The sequence below is a fragment of the Odontomachus brunneus genome, unplaced genomic scaffold (genome assembly GCF_010583005.1).
Source record: "Odontomachus brunneus isolate Ranch 3 - 2012 unplaced genomic scaffold, Obru_v1 Obru_scaffold_051, whole genome shotgun sequence".
NCBI lineage: Eukaryota > Metazoa > Arthropoda > Insecta > Hymenoptera > Formicidae > Odontomachus > Odontomachus brunneus.
The window spans coordinates 1,701,647-1,723,294 of NW_022639501.1; the positions used below are offsets into that span (position 1 = coordinate 1,701,647).

A 21,648-nucleotide genomic window follows, 5' to 3' on the forward strand; every position below is an offset into this window, starting at 1 on the left:
AATTCGAGTGACTCGGCTGTTATTCTGCTTTCCGAGTAAAATCTCATTTCAGGAAATTTAGGAAGTAAGAGAAAAACCTTGATATTTATAACTATAAGAACATAGAGAAATAATTGTTATAAATTACAATCAAGAAAAATATTTTTTTATTAAATTCTGTCATAGTTATTAGTGACAATAATTTTACCTGCATATTATTATTACTATTTTCGTGTTAGAGTAACCAAAAAATATGATTGGGACCTAAAACTATAATTTTATTTAAATCAACTATTTTTTCTTTCAGTGCAATATTGATGATTTCTGATGCAATATTAACTCTAATTGTGTGTGTATTGCAATCGTTGCTACTACTATTATTTCGTACATCTTCAAAAATATAATTTCACTCTTATTCAGTAAATACCAAGTAACTTCAATGTTACAATTTCCTACTCAACAATATATAATACATGTGTTATGTAACAATTATATTGTTGAGTGAGAAATTGTAACATAGATGTTATGTTACTGTTACTTGTTATTTCCTGAGTAGCGAAATTAGCGAAGTAAATTCTTAATTGAAATTTCTTCCAATAAGAGGGCATTTTGCTTTAAGTAAACACATGTTTCTTGATTCCTACAAAAGGAAGAAAGAATAATATCTAACAAATTTCTGATTATTAATCTACTTCATTAGAAGAGGAATATTTTTTCGCTTAGAACATAGAATTGCAGGAAATAATATCTTGCAACTAAAGTTCTTTTCCTTGGATGTAAGATATTTTCCTTTTGAGGAATCCTCTCGAGGTCATGTATAATACAACTTCGCTAAGGATAAATTATATTTTCCTTGTCATATCCCAGATAGTACAGAATTTTCAGAGAATATTCTTGGACGTATGAATTCTTGGATTCTTAAGATGTATGAATGTCCTTAGAACGTCCTTTGAAGATTTGTGCTGTATGGGATGTTTCATCGTGCGTGCTATGAATCGCGCGACTTCTCGTAAATAAATGCACGACCCTATAATTGCAGGTTATCACGTCAAACGGGGGGATTACGCGATGCATCGATACGTCGATATCGAAGGGTATATCGATACATCACTATCGAGAAACACCATCTCGAGATTCTCGATCGCCGCCATATGCAATTCCGTTCCGAGCACAAACATGGCGCGGCAAGGCGATCTCGTGACGCCGTCCGGTATATTTCGCGACATCGACTGGCTGAGCGTGAGTTTCGCCCGTGAACAATCGCGCCGGGAGTCCTGAAAGTGAGTTTCGTATACTTGTCGAAGTTCACACATGTATAACGCAGTTGGACAGCCGCCGAAAGTAAACACTCAAAGCGTCTTGCGGAACGATTAACCGGCAGTACCGAGCGAAGTTTGCGGCGCGTCCAATCGTTTCGAGCATCTCAAGCGCTGCAGTGAGTCAATCGAAAGTACAAAACATATCATGACGCAACGGCTCGAAAAGCTGTCGTATGTTTCTCATGGTTTTGGCTCGCTGGGAACGCACGTCGTACGCGCGAATGATCATCGCCGGGAGTGCCGATAGTGAGTTTCGCGCGTGTGTTATGACAAAGTGCCATTTAAACAATTACAGAGAATATCTCGGAGTAAACCGTTGGAAACGTTGAGGCTCCAAGTATTATTCGTTCGCCGCTGTTCACTCACCGGGAGAAAACTCTGTAAGTTGATGGAAAAGCAGATAACACGATACTCGCGCATTTACATCTCGAACCGTAAAATAAAGATCTTAATGAGAAATTTGAGTCATGTCCTAAAACGAGTATTGATATAGACTCGAATGCCCGTCAAATAATATTACGAGTTTGCATAAAGAAATATTTTCTTCTAATAAAATTTCAAGGATTTTTTTATAAGAAATATTAAAAACAAATGTGTTGTCAGCGTTTTTTAATCGTTGATTTCCAGTCGCGACTTTTTCTCGAATATAAGGCGAACGATTTCGCCGGGGTTGGAGGAGCGCCCCTTCTCCAACACCTCCCTCGAGCGAGCTCCAAGCAGCCGACTAACAGTCATTGCTTCAATGAATGACGCCGACGTTGCGTCGGGCGTTGCGTAAGCGCACCCCCAGTGCATCTCACTCGAGTCAACTCGAGTGGTTAGTCAGTAGCGACAAGCGGTCGTAGCGATCATTTCTTTCGCTTTTTGATGCAGCTGGGGTCAGGGTGACGCAAAGTCGTGTGGCATGGTCAGTCTTGTACGGAATTCGAGCACTTCTGGGAGCGTGAGTATGTACACGTGTCGTGTATCGCGATCGATACAGGTGCATTGCGCGATGTGGCTTGTGCGCGTTCTTAGCCGTCGACGTCTCCCTCTCTCTCTCTCTCTCTTTCGCGGACGTAAACATAACATAACCTAACTTGATCCTAACCTTGCCTCGCGCCGCGTCACAGTACGTCGTTTCGAACTCGCGTCTCGAGTTGTTTGGATCTGGTTCATAACGAGCCTCTCTTTGCCACACGAATTCAATGTCGTAGTCGTAGTACGCGGGCAACAAAGAAAGAAAAACGCGCTGTACAGAGGTTAGCAGCGAACTTTGTTCCGGTCACAAACGCGTTTCCGTCGTCTCGTCAATGTACGCTGACTGCGTAGAAACACGTCGTAGGTGTGCATTGTAAATACGTAAGTTATATTCTTAGTCGAGAGTCTCGTTCGTAAGCTGTTGTGTTGCAAAGTCAGTGTCAGTGAGTGAAGAATTTCGAGGACGTGTCGTTATCGCGTCAGAGCGCATCTCAAATATAAAAGAGTCAAGTTTTTCTTATCTCTTCCTGCGATATGTATCACTTTCTTTTTGCCGTTGATATTTACTGGGACACTTGCTCCACCATCCTTTAGTAGCTGATGTGCGATTTCACCTGTTTTCCTAAGTGTTAGACGTTAAACTAGGCCTCTCTATACCAGGGAGCTGTATTTTTTGACGCACCCCTCAACATGGATGAGGAGGAATGTTTTCAGCCAATCTTGAGTTCCCAGGAAGAGGACAATTTCCAGCCGTTGAATACTGCGCCAATTGCATCGATCTCACTTTTCCTTGGAGTAGGTGTACCTCTTGTTTTGCTGTATTACGTTAATTAAAGGCTAGTCTCAGGAATTATGGAAACTTTTGTGCCGTAGGTCTCCTTGGGGATCACTGGGATTGTCTTTGTGTCTGTTTGGCCAGAGGAGAGGAACAAATGTGACACATATTTTATATATCTGTACCTTCACTGCATCTACTGGCTCATAGTATTGGTGGCAGATCACGCTATCAAGACCAGACACCACAAATTGCGTATTAACGGTTATTTAGATTTTTATCAAGCGACATATCAACAAGTGAGGACGCCTTTGTTTATCACGTCATTGTGGAACGCCTGCTACTTGCTTCTAGCCGTGATTCTACACCATACACACAAAGTCGACTATGAGCAGTATTGTAGAAAATCGGAGTGGCTCACACCACTTAACTACATCCTTCTGCTGTCCACTGTGGAACTCATGATAATCGTGCCAGTTTACCTTAATTACATCAGTAAGTACCTCGTGAGAAACGAAAATATCCAATTTGGCCAAGAGAGAGGAGGCATTCCTTGGCGGAAACTTGCGATCTCTTATTGCTGTAAATAGCTTTGAGTTGAACGAACGAGTCGTGATTTCACGAAAGGCAAGTTTTCGGAAGCATCGAAAGAATTTTGATAACAATTTCGAAGAGTACTAGTCGTGTTTTATCGAAATACTTTCGTGATATTTTGATTGTAAGAAGAGAAGCATTTTCAGAGTATGAATTTTAATTGATCTGCTTGTATGCTAACACTCCTCTCAAAGTAACTATCTTGAAATCGTGCATCTTGAAATGCACTATCCCTCTCGCTTCGTTAATCCCCAATTGTTTATATGTTATTATGGCTTGTCCATATGCATATACACATGTATATTTAGTATCGTATTTGTTCCTCGGATAGAGAGAGTTATGAGATTTAATCGATTACGTCCACCGGCCGACGTCACTCGCGAGGAATGGCTATCGTCCTTCACTCGAGACTCCTACGCCGGAGGCGGCGAGATCGGTTATCATCCAAGAGGATCGAATTTGGAGGAACTGTTGGAAAAGCAGGCGGATTTGATAAGATACCTGAGGGATCATAATGTTCAGTTAAGTCACAGAATAATGCTGCTGGTATCTCAGCGCAGAGAGACTGAAGTAATAAACTGATCCGTGAAGTAATAAATACTAATACTACATATCCTTCTTACAAAGTATAACATACAGTTGAATTAATCTTCATCTTGGTCGAAGCTTTGCCAACATTTTCGTTCTTCAGCCGTCATCCACGCGACACATTTAGCTCGAACGAAATTCTATTTCAAATAATTTTATGCAGATTACACAAACATCCATAATTAATATATATATATTAATTTATTAATAATATTAATATATAATAATTTTATATCAAATATTGTTTTAACTATTACATAATATTGTATTATTTGATATGGAATTTTATAATAATTTTATATCAAATATCATTTCAACTGTTACACCGATACTTGACCCTCGCGATGCTAACAAGTTAGCGCCCAGATGTAGATGCCATTCGGCGTAGACCAGTGTTCGAAATGTTTGCGTTTTCTCATTCTGTATATTTCAGCAATTATTTTCCCGTTGGCGTTGCCTCGTAGCTCAGTTGTACATTTCCATTTATTGTGTCGTGTCGCGTCGCGTCATATCCCATTATAAGTCTTCATCTGCTTTCTCATCAAAGCTGCTGCTTTGTTTTTAGGATAATTTACCTATCTGTAGACGTTATCTCCTGTAAAAATGTTAGATTCGACAAGTTACCGATGCGACTGGTATTGCGTAAGAGCTACCGTGTAACACGGATCGCCCGCGCAATTGCGATCGATCAACGAAATGCCAAATATAATATTCTTTTAAAAAGAGTGTGGACACGCGTTTGTTAACATTGTCGCGTTGATCTTGCGTGCTTGAGGGAAAATCAAAAGTGTTTACTGTGATAGAAAATGTAATTGTATGCTCATTGTCAACTCAATAAAATATATGTATATTTTTTTCCAGTAGCAACCGTCGTTTTACATACATTATTATCTCGCTTATTCAGGAGCCTATATAAATAATTAGTCAAGCAGCGGTTTTCTTTTTAAAACTCAACAGCGTGTGCAGTATTCTCACAGTATATACGATAATACATCCAAAATTTACATATAAATCTTTCTCTCCTTTCATTTTCTCTCTCTCTCTCTCGCTCGCTCGTTCTCTCAATTATGTATCAACCCGGTGTGATATAATATTACACTGCACCTTGTCGAGTTTTAAAATGGCCATTTGCCATTGCGACGGTAGAAAGCAGAGCCGACAAAATCGCTGTCGCGAATCGCGATTCCCCGCTCGCACGAAATAAAAATCGCGTATTTTCTCGACATTTCATTACAAACGTGGTAAATGTATATATCATGTACAGCCGCCTTCTAACACGTAGAATCGTACGAATGATAATAACAGTAAAAACTACAATACGGTGACGATACACGTACGTAGGTAGCGTTCTTAACGTAATAGTAATGCTCCTGGAAATCTCGCACGGAAAATCGACGCAAACTTCTCCCCCGCACTCGTTCGTCGCGTCGGGCCGCGTTCCTCCCGAGTGTGTCGGCGAGATTATTGCCTCGCATAGTATTGCTTTTCTCCCCCTCTCCCTTCCCTCTGCGCGAAATTTCCTTCAAAGCATTTTACGTTTCTCTGAGCAGCTAAAATTACTCGGTCTATTCCTTACGTATTCTGACGCAGTCCTCTTTGCTCACACAGTGCGCCAGTCGATGACGTGCGGCGACGTTTGTCAAATGCGTTTTCGAAGAGAGAATATTGAATCTCGATTTTCATAATTTTCCCAGGAGCTGGTAAATATATAATTGTAACTTTCTGTCCCTCCCCCCGAAGATTACAGAAACAGTTTTTCAACGATTAGCTGAGGTTCCGTCAACGGACCAGAAATGGACTGTTTCCAGTCATCCTCCTTGGAAGCTTCCGTCGGTCCCGTAGTGTGTACCTCGTGCCGCCAAGTTTATAAAGAGCAACGCGAACAATTGTCATCTCGGTCGATTATCGTGTACGAGCGTCATCGCGCGCCTTATCGTTTGACGTGGGACGTTTTACGAATTAATCAAAGCGGTAAAGATATCGCCCAATTGGCGCGCGCGCGCGAGTCCAATTGGGCCGTAGTAGACGTAGACTCTGGCGCGCTGTGTAACAATAGACACCTCTACGCTCTAGGGCTGTATTATTTAACACGGCTCTACGTGTGTCTCTCTTTATACTCGTACATGCTTACAAGTCTATAAATGCCTATGAGGATACCTAATGTCTAATATCTAGACGCGGATCTGACGTAGCACGCGTAGAAAAGTAGCAGAGCGTCTCTCGCTCACTCTCTTTCTCTCTTTCTCTCTTTCGATCGGGAGAAAGAGAGAGAGAGAGAGAGAGAGACCCACCCGCCCGTATTTTAACAGACTCCCTAACTCCTCGGAGTGAAATTTGTGGCGAGATGGAGTGTCATTAGCCTATTAGACTGTTTTTCTCAGTTCGTGATAACAATAGTCTCAGCCACTGTTTTCCAGCTTTGCGAAATACCCGGAGCCGATCGCACCCCGACAGTCGGGCTTGAAGTTAATCTCGAAGTTAATGTCTCTTTCCTCTCTTGTCTATATTACGATAATTCTTACGATATACTGAAACTGTAGTCTAGTATACAGTTGGTGAGTCCACCCGATCGATATCGCTGTTAGATTACTGATTGGCGCTATCGTTGATTACGCTCGTCTACCTCGCGCACCGTCGATCAATTCCTTCGCGGTGCATCGTCGTTTGCTCGTCCCCCTTTCAGAATTCCCCAACGTTTCCCCGTGAATATTTCGCGTGAGCTTTTCGTTCTTGGCACCGTGACCATTGTATTTCGAGTTGAATCCCCGAAGTCCTCCAAACGAAATTCGCTCGAAACGCTCTTGCAAAAGAGTGAGGTTTCTTTCTTCTCTTGAATTTGAACTTCGAGACTGCAGCTTTGCGTTGTCGATTCGAAAAGATTTATGGCGGAGAGGAGATTAATCAACGAAGGTCGATGGAAAGAAAGCCATTTGCTCACCCTGAAGTGCTCACCTTTTTCCGTCAGACCCGACACAGACACCGCTTTATCGTACACGTGTATTTACGATATACAAAACTAGCTTACACACTGTTATGGAACACTCAACTCTACGGTACTATAAAACGTAGAAGCTTGTACCCCGTCGAGAGTAGGCTAACGTGTTCGTCGACACTATTCCCTCTACCCTGCCTCCCCCCTCCCCCTCTTTCCCCCCCGCGAGTGACGCGACGGCGGCGTTGCTCGGCGCGTCTCGTCGCGGCTCGTCAGCTTCTGAGATTATATGCCGGAAACTCTCTCGGCCCACTCGGCTCGCGCCTTTTTATTAAGACTCTTGACTGCAAAATTTGTACTACGCTTAGGCCAGCCGTTGCTGCTGAGCTAGTTCGAACGGGCGGGAGTTCCACTTGTTCCACGCAAAACATCCGGTCGCACTACGTCCGGCGCGTCGTGCGTTACTTTTCTTTTTTTTTTTTTCTCCCTCTCTCTTTCTTTCTCACGAGTGTTCCTCATTATTGTCGTGTCTAGTGGTATTTCAGACTTTGTGGCAAACGAGAATTAAGTAAGAACGACCCCTCCTCTGCCCCCCCCCTCCCTCCCTCTCTCGCCCACGCGGGAGGTTGATTGTTTACCAGGTTCCATCGCGAATCTCCGTGTTGGATCCCGTCGGTCGATCACTACGATCGACGCCCGGGTCAATCGTAGCGTCGAGCTCGCTCGTTCGTTCGGTCGCTTTTACAATTCGAGATGTCGCATTTTCACCTCGAAATCGTCAAAATTATATAACCGTCGAAATTGCTTCGAGATTAGCGCAGCGCCTGATTGCCGCTAATCGAGTTGTCGCTCGATCACGAATCTCAAGTCTTAAACGATATAAATTGATTACAGTGTATAACAGCGCACGAAGCAAGCTTCACTCTCTTCTATCTCTCTCCCTCACCTCTCTCTCTCTCTCTCTCTCTTTATGTATTCGAATGTTTGTATGCAAAAATAACAATCGCTCCGTTCAGCCGCGGTGATCTAGTCGTCGATTAAAACGAGCAATCCTCCGCGCGTCGCGTTTGAATAATTTAGCTTTCACTTGCAAGCCGTCGATGTTCGTTTCGTTAGACAACCAAAGAAGCACGATCGAGTTCAGCCCGAAGCACGGCAAAGCGAAGGGAAAAGAGAAAAAAAAGGGAGAAAACGTGATGGAAACAAAAGAAGAAATAAACAGCGAGAGAAGTTGTTTCGAGTCCGTACAGCCCTCTTCGCTTCGATTAACCCTCGGATGTGGCCCGATCATCGTCTTCCTTGCACTCCGCGTGCTCGACGGATGTCCTCACATCCGAGGGCTAATAATCCCGAGGTTTAGCGACGAGGTTAGTGTTGTCCGCGTCTCGAGCGTGAATCGCAAATTGCGACGTGATAGGCCACGACGACGACGACGACGACGGTGGCTCGTCCGGGCGATGTGCCGCGGTCGACGGGACAGACGAAGGAGAAACGCGACGAGACGGAGACGGCGGAGGTGGCGACGATGGTGGTCGCACCTCGACTCTCGGCGCCGTTTTTCCCTCGACCACGTAAAATCACGCGTGCGTGCCGTCGATCACGTTTCCGGTCGTCGTCGTCGACAGCTGCTCCTCCGCCTCCATCATCTTCAGCTTGCGCACCACCTGCGCGTGCTCCTCCAACAGCCTGGCGAACTCGTCGCGTCTCGTCTCGGCCTCCATCTGAATCTGCTTGATCCTCTCCCTGGGTCCGCCCGGGCTGTCCAGCGGCGTCTGCGACACGGAGTTCTGCGAGGTGCTTCCGCGCGACAGACCGTCCAGGTCGGAGCCGTCGCTGAGGATCGAGTGCGAGTCCACGTCGTCCACGATGAGGCTATAAACAATGCAGAATAGCGCGATTGTATTGATGCTGGCAGTCTCTTTCGCTTGGGAACATGTTCTATACTGAGAGAAAAAGTATCTAAAAATAGTAAATATTTATTTGTGGTGGGTGCTAATAAAACACATTTACTTAAATCCCTAAGTTTTTTTGCTTGAATAGAATAAATAGTTGCTTTCATGAAGAGTCTGCTTAATTGTAAATAATTTTTCTATACTTTCATTATTGTAGCGCGATTTTCACGGACTTCATTGAAGCTCGGAAAATAATATTGTGCAGATTAATGAACATGTTATAGATGATTCATTTTTAATCTGAGGGACATATTTAAGAAAATGTATATTTTTTAATTGAAAAGTATTTTATATATTAGTATTTTATATATTAGTATATGTTATTAATAATATTCACTGCGAATAAATATATATTATTTCTTAAATATTTATCTCAGTGTGCAGAAGAGGATTCCCCTCATTCTCAAGTAATGGGGTCGTGCGCTCCAAGCAGAGCTCACTGAGTAGTCGAAGGAGCACAGAGGCCTTATTCTGATCGCATATTGAAAGCTAAATATGCCTTTTTAATTTCAAGTTCTGTTTTATCTTGTATAAACATCACCTATAATGTGGTTTCAGCTTGGGAATCAAAGAGACATATTTAGCGTTCATTATGCGTTCAGAATACGGTCTTAGACACGCGTTGGTCCTACATTGTGGTAAACTTAAGTCTATTTTGGAAAAGCGAGACTCCGTGCGGTCATTTTGTCTGAATTTTAGATTTTCAGCTAGATAATCAAGGCTTTCTCTACACTGAGAGAAAAATTATCTTAAAATCAACAAATATTTCCTTGATGGGATATTTCCTTCATTTAAATCAAGTAAACAATATTTTATCTAAGTAAAGAGAATGTAGATTCAAGTAAATATGTTAATGGCACCCACCAAGGAAATATTTGTTGATTTTAAGATAATTTTTCTCTCAGTGTACTAATGATAGAATATCAAAATGCAAATTGCACGTGCAATCAGCGGTTTAGCCGTCTTAGACTTTGACGTCCTTCAAATTAAAAATGAATCATCTATAACATGTTTATTAATCTGCACAATATTATTTATATATTATATTATACAATATCATTTTCCAAGTCTCAATGAAGTCCGTGAAAACTGCACTACGATGAAAATATAGAAAAATTAGGATATTTACAATCTGTGCGCGAGACAAGTGAATGGCTTCATCTAAAATGCTCAGTCATAGTACATAATTTATACCTTGCTAACTGTTGCTCTTTTTGCCTGTTCAGTGGCTTAATTTAGCGTGCTGGTTATTGTTACACTCCAGTATCCCAGTTTACTGATGAGTGAACAAAATCAGAGAATAGAATAAAAAGAGAATAGAGCAAAGAACTGACTTATTATATATATATACTCTAGTATAATATATATTCTATCTCTCTTTTGGAGCAACATATACAGGTACAAATAATATTAGTACGGACAGTCGCCTCTCTCTCGCAGAGAAAGACAAGGAAACAAATAGAGAACAAAAGGGAGAGATAACTTTATGGCGTGGTGTAAACACGGCGAATCCGCGCATTCCCGCGCTGTGTGTTTTTAAGCAAACATTTACGACATTGATCATTACGTGCGGGTATCGCGACCTGGCTCCGATGACAGAGCCGTCCGTGTACGGCGTGACATGAGCGAATGACGTCACATCAGGCGGGAATCACTCGCGAATATGACAAATCGATAAAGGTCGTTGCATTCGCAAGTGCGGGCGGGGAGAAATCGGTCGGGTAGGATGATTTCTACTTTGGTCTCGCATGCATTTCGTCGGGTTCGCGTACGGAAACCGTGGCGAGTATCGATCCGAGAGCGGCTGTCCCGAGTCTCGTTTCGGTGTGTATCAGGGGCCTTCGGTATCTCTCTCTCTTTCTCTTTCTCTCTCTCTCTCTCTCTCTCTCCCCCCCGTTGCACACGGGCCGTACACACAATCGAATCTAGAATTATCCCTCTCCGGCGCGCCTCGCGTTCTAGGGCGTTGTTTACGCTCGGATTTACGAGCTTCTTTTCGCCCGGGCTGATATCACCGGCGGAAAAAGACGGAAGCGTTATCGCTGTTAGCGCCATGAAGCGTAAATAGAGAACGCCACGGCGCCGAGTGCCGCAAATTTCGCCTGCAAATTTCGGCTGCAGATCGTCGCGAAGCGTCACACAGAACTGTCTTCCGCCAGTCGCGGGTCATTCTGAGTAGAAATGGATATTTTACGAAAGATTTTCTGTTAATTCAAAGGGAAATGTGATATTTTTGAGGAACAATCTTGTATCAGTCTTCACGATTTTACATAGTCATTTTAGATAGGGGAAGGCAGGAAAAATATGGCGCTCCAACCCCCACTTTGCGCCACACCGAAACGAAGTCGTTCAGCACCTCTCAAGTACTCGCGCGCGACTACCAAGCAACTTCGGTTTATTTCATTTAAACAAAAGAATTTAGATTTAAATGAACATATGCTATTAGTACTCACCAAATAAATATGTATTATTTTTTACATATTTCTGTTCTCTCAGTGTATCCCGGAAAATCAAAGACTTGACTCACTTTAGCTTATCGATGAGCGAACCGTCGATAATAAGTTTACCGCTAAAGTGAACCAAGTCTCTAATTTTCCGGGATATACCGAGAGAAGAAATATCTAAGAAATGATAAATATTCATTTGGTGAATACTGATAGCATATATTCACTTAAATGAGAAAAGTTGGCGTCGAGGCCGATGTTTCTTTAGCGAATCTTCGCTTCCAAAGAGAATCGAGGCGCTCCGCGAGCGCACCGAGATTCGGCAAGTGAATGAGGAAAGTTCAATTCGCTCCTTAAATGCGGAAAAGACGCGTTCTCTTGACGTTGGAAAGTGTGAAACCAGGCATGAACGTAGTGATTTCCGCGTTTCTTTTCGATGATCCGTTTTTCTGGCACCAGGAGGGGGGGACAGGCCATTCAGCCGGGACAGAAGCGAGTGGCGAAATCAATTTCGCGCGGGCTGAGGATATATGGCGCACGGCAGACGAAATATTCGCCTTGTCAGCGCGCCTGCCGCGCCTGCCGTAATCGCGAATCATTTTCGCGGCACATTGCTGCGGCGGAACGGGGTCGAAGGGACGGCGAAAGGGTAGAGGGCGACGATCGAAGCGGAGATTAATCGGCGAAGACTATGTAGCGGCGCGTGAATTCGCAAATTCTCCATCCGTACGAGGCGCTTTTGAAAAATGTTTCTTTTTTCTTTTTTTTCTGCGTAAGTGTGACGCGAAGCTGTATACGTGAAAATGTCTCGACAAGAATGCTTTCCAATTAACCCCGAGGAGACCGTCCGTCTGTCCCGCCCTGAAAACGCCGATCTAAGCAAGGCGAAGGCACTCGTGACGTCCGATGTTCCTATCGACGTTCGCCTCTCTCTCTCTTTCTCTCTCTCTCTCTCTGCGGCATCGCGGCCGCAACGATTGTTGCTTACGTCAAACGTTACGTCATCTCGGTGAGAGCCGAGAGCCGCGCGCGTTAACGCGGAAAAGTATTGATTTTTCGGAAATCGCGCGAGATACACCGCGCCGCACATACGACACGGGCTCACTCGCTTTTGATAACGCGGCAACGTCAGGCTTATGGCACGCATGAAAACGCAAGCAATGAGACATAAGCATTAACTCCCCCTCTAGTGATGTGCCCGGAAAAAAGCTAAAATATTAAGTATCTCTCGATTTACTAAAACTATTATGTATTCCTTTTAATTCACAGTACATACAAATTACATATATTTTGTGTTGCATTTTCCAAAATTCTTCAGAGAAAATGGAAGGAAGCAGTAATCTGGATACGCTTGTTTAAAAAAAGCCGTCTTGGGGAGAATCGTGGTTATTTTAAATCACCACTATAGAGGTTAAATAAATTGACCAATTACGGTCGACTAGTCTCCTTAATTTAATAATAATCGACTGTAATTGAACAATTTTCTTACTGTTTTAAGTCTTGAGGAGATATTCTCTTAGAACAGGTCGAAAAACAGATTATTCTTAAAAATTTTTTTTAGAGAAACTACAAAACATTTCAGAACGTGTTTTTGTCTATATATTTATGTATGCTTAAAGGACATGTGTGTATTTTTATGAGTAAAAATAATGCTCATTAGAAGAGTTATTTAGTAGGACGCGTAGTACGTCGAGTTTTTTTTATGGCTGCCACAATTGGGCTCATCTAGCTTAGTTGAAATAAAGATCGCAAAATGGGTCGGTAATATTTTGTAATTTCTTTAAAAAAAAAAATTCCTTTTTTAATGTGACGATTTTTCGGCTTGTTTTACACAAATATTCCCTCAAAGCTTACTTTTTCCGTGTGTCACGGCCCTCGAATTTGGAAAAATCTTGCAGAATTTCGATCGAATGTGATATTTCAATTCCTACCCATTTCGTTCCACGCTGCTGTCGAGTGACTAACAGCTCCAGATATTATTCGGACGAGGAAACATTGCGTGAATGACGTCCGATCGCTCCAGAACACGCGCGAAAATCGATCTTGATGACGTGCGCGCGCGCGAGAGAGAGAGAGAGAGAGAGAGAGAGAGAGAGAGAGAGAGAGAGAGACCGGACCAATTTATTTCTGCGATAGCTTCAATAATGGGTTTGCATTTTTAACAGACAGTATTATCCGCTGAAGGACACGATGATACGCGCGTCTCGGGGGTGCTTAGAACTTTTTCTATCTCTTTTATTCTCCTCCATTTTCTCTCTTTCTCTCTTGCTACGATGTTGCTGTCGCTCTTACACGCATACTTGCGACCGTAATCTCTCTTCTAACAGCGTCTTAAACGTGACGTCAAGGACTCGGCGCGGCTTAGCGAAAATCGCCGGGCATGAATGAATGCGGTGGTATTCCACGGCGGAGAACGAAACGGATCCCGGACGATTCGACTGAAATTTAGTGCGGAACTTTCCAATCTCCGGCCGGCCTGACTGCCGGGAGAGTGCCGTGAGAGTACTGTGACTGTATCGATTTCAGGACAGTCAAAAAAAGGTCGTTTACGAGCGTCGAAGGTACTCACGCGTGACATTTCGTGCGGAGGCGGAAGTGTATCGCGCGCACATCACGTGGTGCGACACGCGCGGCGCAGTTCAGTCGCGTAACGTCCGGGAGATCATTTATTCACGTAGAACGCGATACTACGACCGGTAGGTCGCAAAGGGTTGAGGCGGCGCACGCAAGAGAAAGAATATAACTTCTGCCGCGCGACACTAAAGATAGATTCGATACTCGTTCGCCCCCTCCCCCCTCCTCACGACCCCCGTCACTCTCTCCCCGTTGTTTTTTCATTCAGCCTCTGTCTATGACGGCGTACTACTAGTCGTTGCATTACTTACGAAGGACTATGAAATCGAACGACGTCAACTGACGGCGCGCGAGAGATCGATGCTGCCTGTAAGAGCATAATAAAAATAAGCCAACGTCGCTGAGAATAAAATTACCCCGTGCCTACGCTACACGCAAAAAAATTATTTAGTAATATCAGCTAAACCGCGGTAGCTGATTTAAACTTAGTCAAAAGGCTAATCGTTTAGCTGTCACTTAAGAATTGGCTATGACAGCTAAGATGCGTTTGCTATGAAATACAAATATATTAGGTGACATTAAAAATGCATATTATTTCAAGTAGCTAAGAAAATGGCAGTTATTCCTAAATTTCTTATCGTATGCATATATTAAAGAAGTTTGCCGTACAGCTACAATCATTTGTTACACTCATTTATTTCTAGCAGCTAATATTTCTCGCTGTAGCGTCTAAGTTTAAGGGGATGCTGGAGTCGATGATGAACTCGAACCATGTCGATAATACAGAGACGATCGTCACTAACATAATCACGCTATCTTTTTTGTATTTCTTGTATACACAAAAATTACGTGAATGTGTGTTGTTTTGTTTTACCATATTCAACTTAACCATATATGTGCAAAGATCTTTCTGCAAATTTTTTCGATATTTTTAAGCTTTTAAAGACAGATGCGAAAGTAGAGCAATGTTCTTCAAAATTTTTCTGTTTAGAGCATCCACACTTTCGGCATGTACAAGCTGCGAAACTTTTGGATTAGGCAAACATTACGCTAAATGACAGATTGATATTTTACATAAAAAATTTTTTATTCGTTTTCATCACATATCGAGCAATGCTTCAATTTATCTTTGCACGTACTTTCATTGCGTAAAAGCATTTGTAATTCTGTGTAACCAATACGACGTAAACTTTGCAGAAAAATGTCAGTGTTCTGTCGGTAAAGTTTTCAGCTTCAGCATCCCCTTAATAGCGAATAAATTTAGCTTCGGTAGTATCGACATTAGCTGTCCTTATTTCAGTGACACATCTTATCTGCCACAGCTATTTTTTAGCTCTGGAAGCTAATTCTTTTTTTGCATGTAAACGCGAAGTTTTTCTGCTCGCGGCCGGTCGTGGCTAATCTGGCGCATGGTAATTGCCACGAGTGCAACAAGCCGAAAACGCGACTTTCTGGAGCGACATTTCGCGGTGCTTTCGTCGCGAGTCGACGTGAGTCGAGATCATCGCCGGGCAACTCTAAAGACGCGAGAGTTTTGCTCACAGCCGTCTATCTGTGGTGTATCTCTCTCGCCGAGACGATGTTGGACGCAATTGTAATTTCTGCCGCATATAATTCCCGTGCAATTACATTTAATATGCATTAAATGCGGCGGAAATACGCCGATTAACGGAGGACTCTGTCCATTATTCGCGCGCGATAATGTCGTCTCTGCTGCGAGATTTTACCGAGATTTTACTGTACCAGGAGGATATCTCTTACTGCGGAAAACTGAAGAGAAAATTTCTCACTGATAAGGGGATACATATCTTCAATTTCCATTTGAATTGAAGCGCAATCTGACTCCGGTCGCGCACACATAGTTCGCGTCTCTTGATCTGCGGCGGAAATCTCCTTGGTTGACGTTATAGATGCACGGAAAAATTATAATTCCGTTGGAGTGTAATTGGATTTTCCGTTGCCTGTGGTGAGAATAGTGACTAGGTGAGAAACTCGGTTGCAGGATTCCTGCAGAAGGTTTCCACTCGGTTCAGTTGGCCGTAGTTATGCAAGAATGATCTAATCCACATGAAGTCCATTCTTCATTTTCGAGAAAAATGGAAATAAAAGCTTGACATATAATTTGAAGATAATAGATAACACTGGAGTTCTATCGCAATCGTTCAAGAAGTCGAGCATCGTCAATTTTCTTCTCTTCTAGGGTATTCACTGACAAGTTTAACCTTTAAAGCAACGAAGAGAACGTAAGTAATAAAAAATAGCACAACTAGTCGAAAATAAAAAAAACTACTTTTTAATTAAACTTAGGCACCCACAAGGGTTTGATGTAGAAAATTGGTAAAACGAAAACTCAAAGATCATAATTTTCGGGATCATAAGTTTCTTGCATAACTATGGCCAGCTAATTGTTCTCGGTTATTACAAGCGAATTTTAATATAAATAAGTGTTCTCGTTTCGCGACAACAGAGGCGTCATTTCACGTCGTCGAATTTTCATCTGACCCCTATTCATTTGCACGAACGGAGATCTTTTTCCGTGTGCGATAGCGATATCTTAAAATAACAGACCCGATGTTACCTGAATTCACAATCGCTCCCGAGTGTCGTCGGTGCCTTCGCGTAATGATAATGCCGCGTAATATCGAGCTCTTTCGCAACATTCGATATCGAAGTGCATAAAGGTAGCGGGATATTAAATTTTTAAGCGTTTCTATTTATTGCAGTATCGACGCACCGACGTTAAAGTGCCCTGCCGCTTTATTCGCTCACACCTACGCCGAATCGGTAAAGGTCGCGTGAAAACGCACGTACACCCACGAAAAGCCTCGAAATAACTGAGTGGGACTTCTTTCCGGTGCGTCTGCCGGAACACGCACTCGTGAAAAGTTTATACGGTGTTCTCGTGCGGTACGTTCGCGTGCATAGACGCTTAGTGAACCGTTAACAACGAATTTCCAAAGGCCGCGCGCGAAGCGTAAACCCGCGAAAATCTTTGGCACGAGCCAGCTAGACTATCCTCTTCCCCGTTTTCCTCCTCTTTTAACTTCATTCGTGCGAAATGCTGACGTGTGAGAGAGGGGGATAGACGCGAAAAAACAATTTCAATAGTAATTATTTTTCGAATATTTCATTTCATTATTTTTATAATCAAAGAGTAATTATCGCTATTTATCGAATACGTCAGCGATAGAATAAACGTGAAAAGAGAAGTGTCGATAAAGTGATGTCGATCCGTTTTTCAGGAAACAGGATTTCACTTCAGATGCCAAATCTCCCGCGTCAACGTTTACGTCGTAAAATCCAGCTCACCTGAAAGCACCATGGATCTCCCTGCCCGATGCCATCGTCACTGCGATATCAGGTAACGATCCTGCAACGAATGAGAACACGTAAGTTGTGATATGTAACTGTTTGCAAAAAAAAAAGGAACAAAAGAAAATATCGCACTTTTTGTCGTGACCTTGCCGTCGTTATTCGCTCGCTCAGTTTGTTATATTAAGCAAATCGACTTCCCTTTGCTCGTGCAAATCGCTTCAATGCAAACGAAGAAAGGCTCTTCGTCTTGCGCGTTTCTTCACGCGAAACGAAGCTACACACACACACACACTCTCTCTCTCTCCCTGCCACGTAAAACAATATTACCATTATTCTCGAACGCGAGTAGAATTCACGAATGCCCTTTAATTACAAACGTGACAGGGCCGAAGGAACGCAAACTTGAAGTTACACGGTATTAGAAAAACATAGAGGAAAGAGAGAGGATGAGTGACGATAGTAGTTTGTCTACGAGACTTCCACATTAAGGAGTTTATTCACTTGAACCAAAATGCTTAAAATTATGCCAAAATTTAACGTAACATTTATCACAATAAAACACATTTGTAGTTTCAAAGGATGCATCTGCACGGCTTATGAAAAATTTTGTACTAAATATCGCAATTTCGCACGTATCAATTTACGGTAGAAGCGACAAAGACGACCGTTATTCAAATCTAACTTCGTAAAAAATGATACCATCCAGGTAAAAACATTTGCCGTTATAAATGTTACATATTAGGAAACGCGGCATAGAAGAAAGAATATTCACTAGTATTCACTAGACTGTTTTTGTGTAATAGTTGATTGCAAACCATAATAAATATATGAAAACGTAATTTTGTTTAATAAATAATGAATTTATGAGTAACCCCTTGTCCTAAAACCCGGTGAATAAACTCCTTAACAGTAAGATCCTTTACCTTATACATGACAAATTAAGATTATGGACGCACAAAAAGAAGTGTGGAAAAAAAGCAAGAATGTAATCTCTCCCCCCTTTTTTCCTCTCTCCCTTTTATTTTCGAGCGGCTAATTTTCGGCTACTTTCATTTTCGCCGGATTTCCCAGCGCTTTAACGCAAAGTGCCGATTAGTGCTCGACAATTAAGACGCAAAGTGTACCTATGCTTCATCTCCGAAATTACGACAGTGCGCGCGCGCATATTTGCCGGCCCCGAGGTATCATTATGCATTTCCATCCGTGGGGGACGACACGTTGGTGCTTAAGGTTTAACGACGCGCGAAACTTGCTCGTCAGAGACAACGTCGTCGCGATTCGGGCTCGGACAACGAGGCCCTTTCCTCGGGAGACATTACCGTGCTGTGCTCGAGCGGCGACGTCACGCGTCTCCGAGAAGACTATCTCGCCGACGAAATGTACCCCATTTATCCCGAGACAACGAGTGCGTGTCCGCGAGACGTTTCCCCCGAAAGCTCCGAAATCCCGAGGGAGACGATCCGATCGAGATATCAACGGCGCTTTATTCCAAAACTCCGTCACATTCGGCCGATTATTACGGCTGAAAATTATGACTGTTTGCGCAATCGCGAGCTTCATAAAGACGTTAACCCTTTGCGTTGGAGTAACGTCCCACGGAGGTTACGCTTTCGCGAGCCAAATGTGCGTCTTCTCAATGCACAAACCTGACTCTGTCTCATCGTTTCGTAATAACGAAATATTATTTTTGATATTGAAGTATTATCGAAATATCCTCCGGGAAATTCTGCGAGGTTGTGTAAGATGAATGTTAGCCGAGTTGTGCTTTTCGTTCTTTTGGACTTAAACGCACACGGAGAAATATCATTCTATTGCTAAGAAAAGCGATTGTTCATTTTATCTCTTCTTTTATTTCTCTTCTTTAGAGCAATGTTCATCTTCAACAAAGAGAGTCTGAAAATATATCCATCTTAAAAAAGCTCGTTATTATATACCCGAAAAAAAATTATTCTCTTTATAAGAGTATCATAAAACTTTACCGAACAGAAAGTTGATTTGATTGTGTGTATCATCAAGCAAACTGAAGTTTTTTCAGTTTAACATTCTTGATTGAAATGCCAAACTTACTGGGATCCAGAATATATTTTGAATAAATTTGATGCTTATGAACGTTGAAGAGTTGGAAGATGGAAAATTGAACGATGAACTTGTGACGGATTTTCTTACCAAACGTAAACTTGCACGAAACATTTGAAATAAGCAACACTTTCTTCGATGCAGTATGCATTTTCCTGCGTGTACTTGCGTCTTACGAGTCTATTAAACAAATGTCAACGCGACGTAATAAACTCACGAGCGTGCTTCGGACGAGTATCATATGCGAAAGACCGCGAACCGTGACGCGTCAAATTAACTGGCCCAATCCGCGACGTCGATATCGCGAGGTCGATATCGAGCAGTAAATGGACAACGGCTGGCCTATCGATATTTTACAATTGAGACGTGGAAGCGCCGACTTTGTCGGAGATGTCAGAAGGAATATCGATCAGTCCACCAAACGAGTGGTGGGTCTACAAATTGTCGATCGTTTCGCCCAAATGACGGGACTGACGTCTCGATCGTGATAGATCGATATTCTCGGGGCGGCGGGTGGTATAATGCGACTGACACTGACATATACCGGTCGGTCTTCTCTCATCATTTATGAGACGCGCACGCCTTCGATTTTTCTATGCAAATTGCAGCCCTTGTCTCTATTTAATGAAGATCGATTGGCCGTCGCGCGTAATATCGAGTCACTCGCGGCGAGATTTTCTCGAGAGGAGGCTGCTTTCCCCGGCACGATCGTATTTCTCCCGAGAGGTCTCATTTTTATTCGGACGCTTCGAGTTACATTTGGTCTCTGAACTTTTGCGACGCTTAAAGGGAAAAAGGCATGGATTTTTAAACGAGAGACAATTATTATGTTATGATTCTCCGTTTGTCTGCGGCAAATGTCGATAAATTTGAAATCAATGGAGGTGGACTTTCGATATTGAGCAATAATAAGAATTGGAAAGAAAGAGAGAGGGAGAGAGACAGAAAGACAGAGAGAAAAAGCGCGACGGAATAGTTCTGACCTTTTTGTAATTGCCTGGTTACATGCATTAATTGATACAGCGGAAGCGCACTTGTCGGATTACACGATGGTGCAGGATTACGATTCAATGCGAAAGGTCACGATCGTGCAGATTATTTCATGAATTAACCTGTTAGCGGTAGCAGTTATGATTAATTGCCACAATGAGCGCAATTTTCGATTCGACTTTTCCGCCGTGTTTAAAATTCGCAAAGATCATTTCCATTTTCCAACTCTTCAACATTTATTTGCCACAAATGTCCGAGGTGTGAGGCAGCGAATCGTATCTTCACAGAATCTAAAAGCTTCTTTTGCGAAATCAATTGTTAGTGAATATCTTCTATTAAATGTATCGTGTAATCTCGCTTAAAATGTCAATTCGAAGGCCGAGTCGATTCCACGATTCCGGGCGATTCGTCGGCAAGTGTACTTGCAAGATTCGTCGCGTGACTTTGCGAGACATCCCTCTACGTGCCATTACGTGAGCCACATAATGTACATACAAATACTATAATTACCATCGATTTCTGTATTACGCGTCGTAACAGATACATACATCGGCCTCTCGTGAGTTGTCACGAATAATCCTCGTGTGACACGCGCACCTTTGTTGCGATGCCGAGTTACCCGGCAATCAAAAATGTAAATCTACGTTATGTATCGTGCCTCGGGAATGCAAAACGATACAAGTGGCAGATTATTCATATCTTAAATGAGGCTCCAAGTAGAGTCTGGCACATTCGCACAAGTTGCGTGAGAACAAGCGACTCATAACGAAAACGAAGAAACACCCAACAAATATTCTCCGCGTTGCCGAATGCGTTTGGATTCTAATGTCTCTAACGTGTATCTTTAATTGGCCTTCTCTTCTTGCTCAATCGAAGCCTTGGCCCCGTGTACCACTGCTTACGTCGCTTCATTAATGCAACGGTTAATTAAACGTCGTCACGTGCTTTCGTTCTAACACCGTGATCGCGATAAGCGCGCCGACTCGCCAATTGGTGCAAAAGTGCCGACTCATCGGTCCCGACATCTCCCTCGGTCGATTTTGATTTTCATTTCAACCGGCGAACTAACCCTCGCGCTTGTGTTTGCATCAGAGAGAGAGAGAGAGAGAGAGAGAGAGAGAGAGAGAGAGAGAGAGAGAGAGAGAGAGAG

The 21,648-nt window shown here is 42.8% G+C and overlaps 2 protein-coding genes across 7 annotated transcripts in view; one reads left to right on the top strand and one right to left on the bottom strand.

Moving 5' to 3' along the window:
* The first annotated feature begins 1,864 nt into the window (after positions 1 to 1,864).
* On the top strand, positions 1,865 to 5,078 carry LOC116845412 (transmembrane protein 192). 6 transcript variants are annotated; one of them, XM_032818073.1, is made up of 4 exons: positions 1,865 to 2,241; positions 2,919 to 3,053; positions 3,132 to 3,528; positions 3,959 to 5,078. In XM_032818073.1, exons 1-4 carry the CDS (start codon positions 2,203 to 2,205, stop codon positions 4,207 to 4,209), a joined length of 822 nt encoding a protein of 273 aa, XP_032673964.1. In that variant the 5' UTR covers positions 1,865 to 2,202; the 3' UTR covers positions 4,210 to 5,078. The 6 variants fall into 6 exon arrangements, with proteins under 6 accessions (XP_032673964.1, XP_032673968.1, XP_032673966.1 ...); XM_032818077.1 differs by having other exon boundaries at positions 1,872 to 2,245; positions 2,886 to 3,053; XM_032818075.1 differs by having other exon boundaries at positions 1,872 to 2,245.
* LOC116845413 overlaps positions 5,047 to 21,648 on the bottom strand; it is a 22,228-nt gene continuing 5,626 nt past the window's right edge. Inside the window, exons 2-3 of the mRNA XM_032818079.1 lie at positions 17,427 to 17,487; positions 5,047 to 9,019 (exon numbers count right to left, since the gene is read on the bottom strand). Of these exons, the coding sequence (XP_032673970.1) occupies positions 8,725 to 9,019; positions 17,427 to 17,487 (356 nt within the window). The 3' untranslated portion in view covers positions 5,047 to 8,724. The remainder of the gene's footprint in view (positions 9,020 to 17,426; positions 17,488 to 21,648) is intronic.

Bases quoted from the DNA above. Each gene is read 5' to 3' on its own strand.
- LOC116845412 (XM_032818073.1), top strand. From the start codon at position 2,203: ATGGTCAGTCTTGTACGGAATTCGAGCACTTCTGGGAGC. The intron at 2,242-2,918 runs GTGAGTATGTAC...TCTCTATACCAG, and splicing joins ATTCGAGCACTTCTGGGAGC to GGAGCTGTATTTTTTGACGC. The intron at 3,054-3,131 runs GTAGGTGTACCT...TTTGTGCCGTAG, and splicing joins CGATCTCACTTTTCCTTGGA to GTCTCCTTGGGGATCACTGG.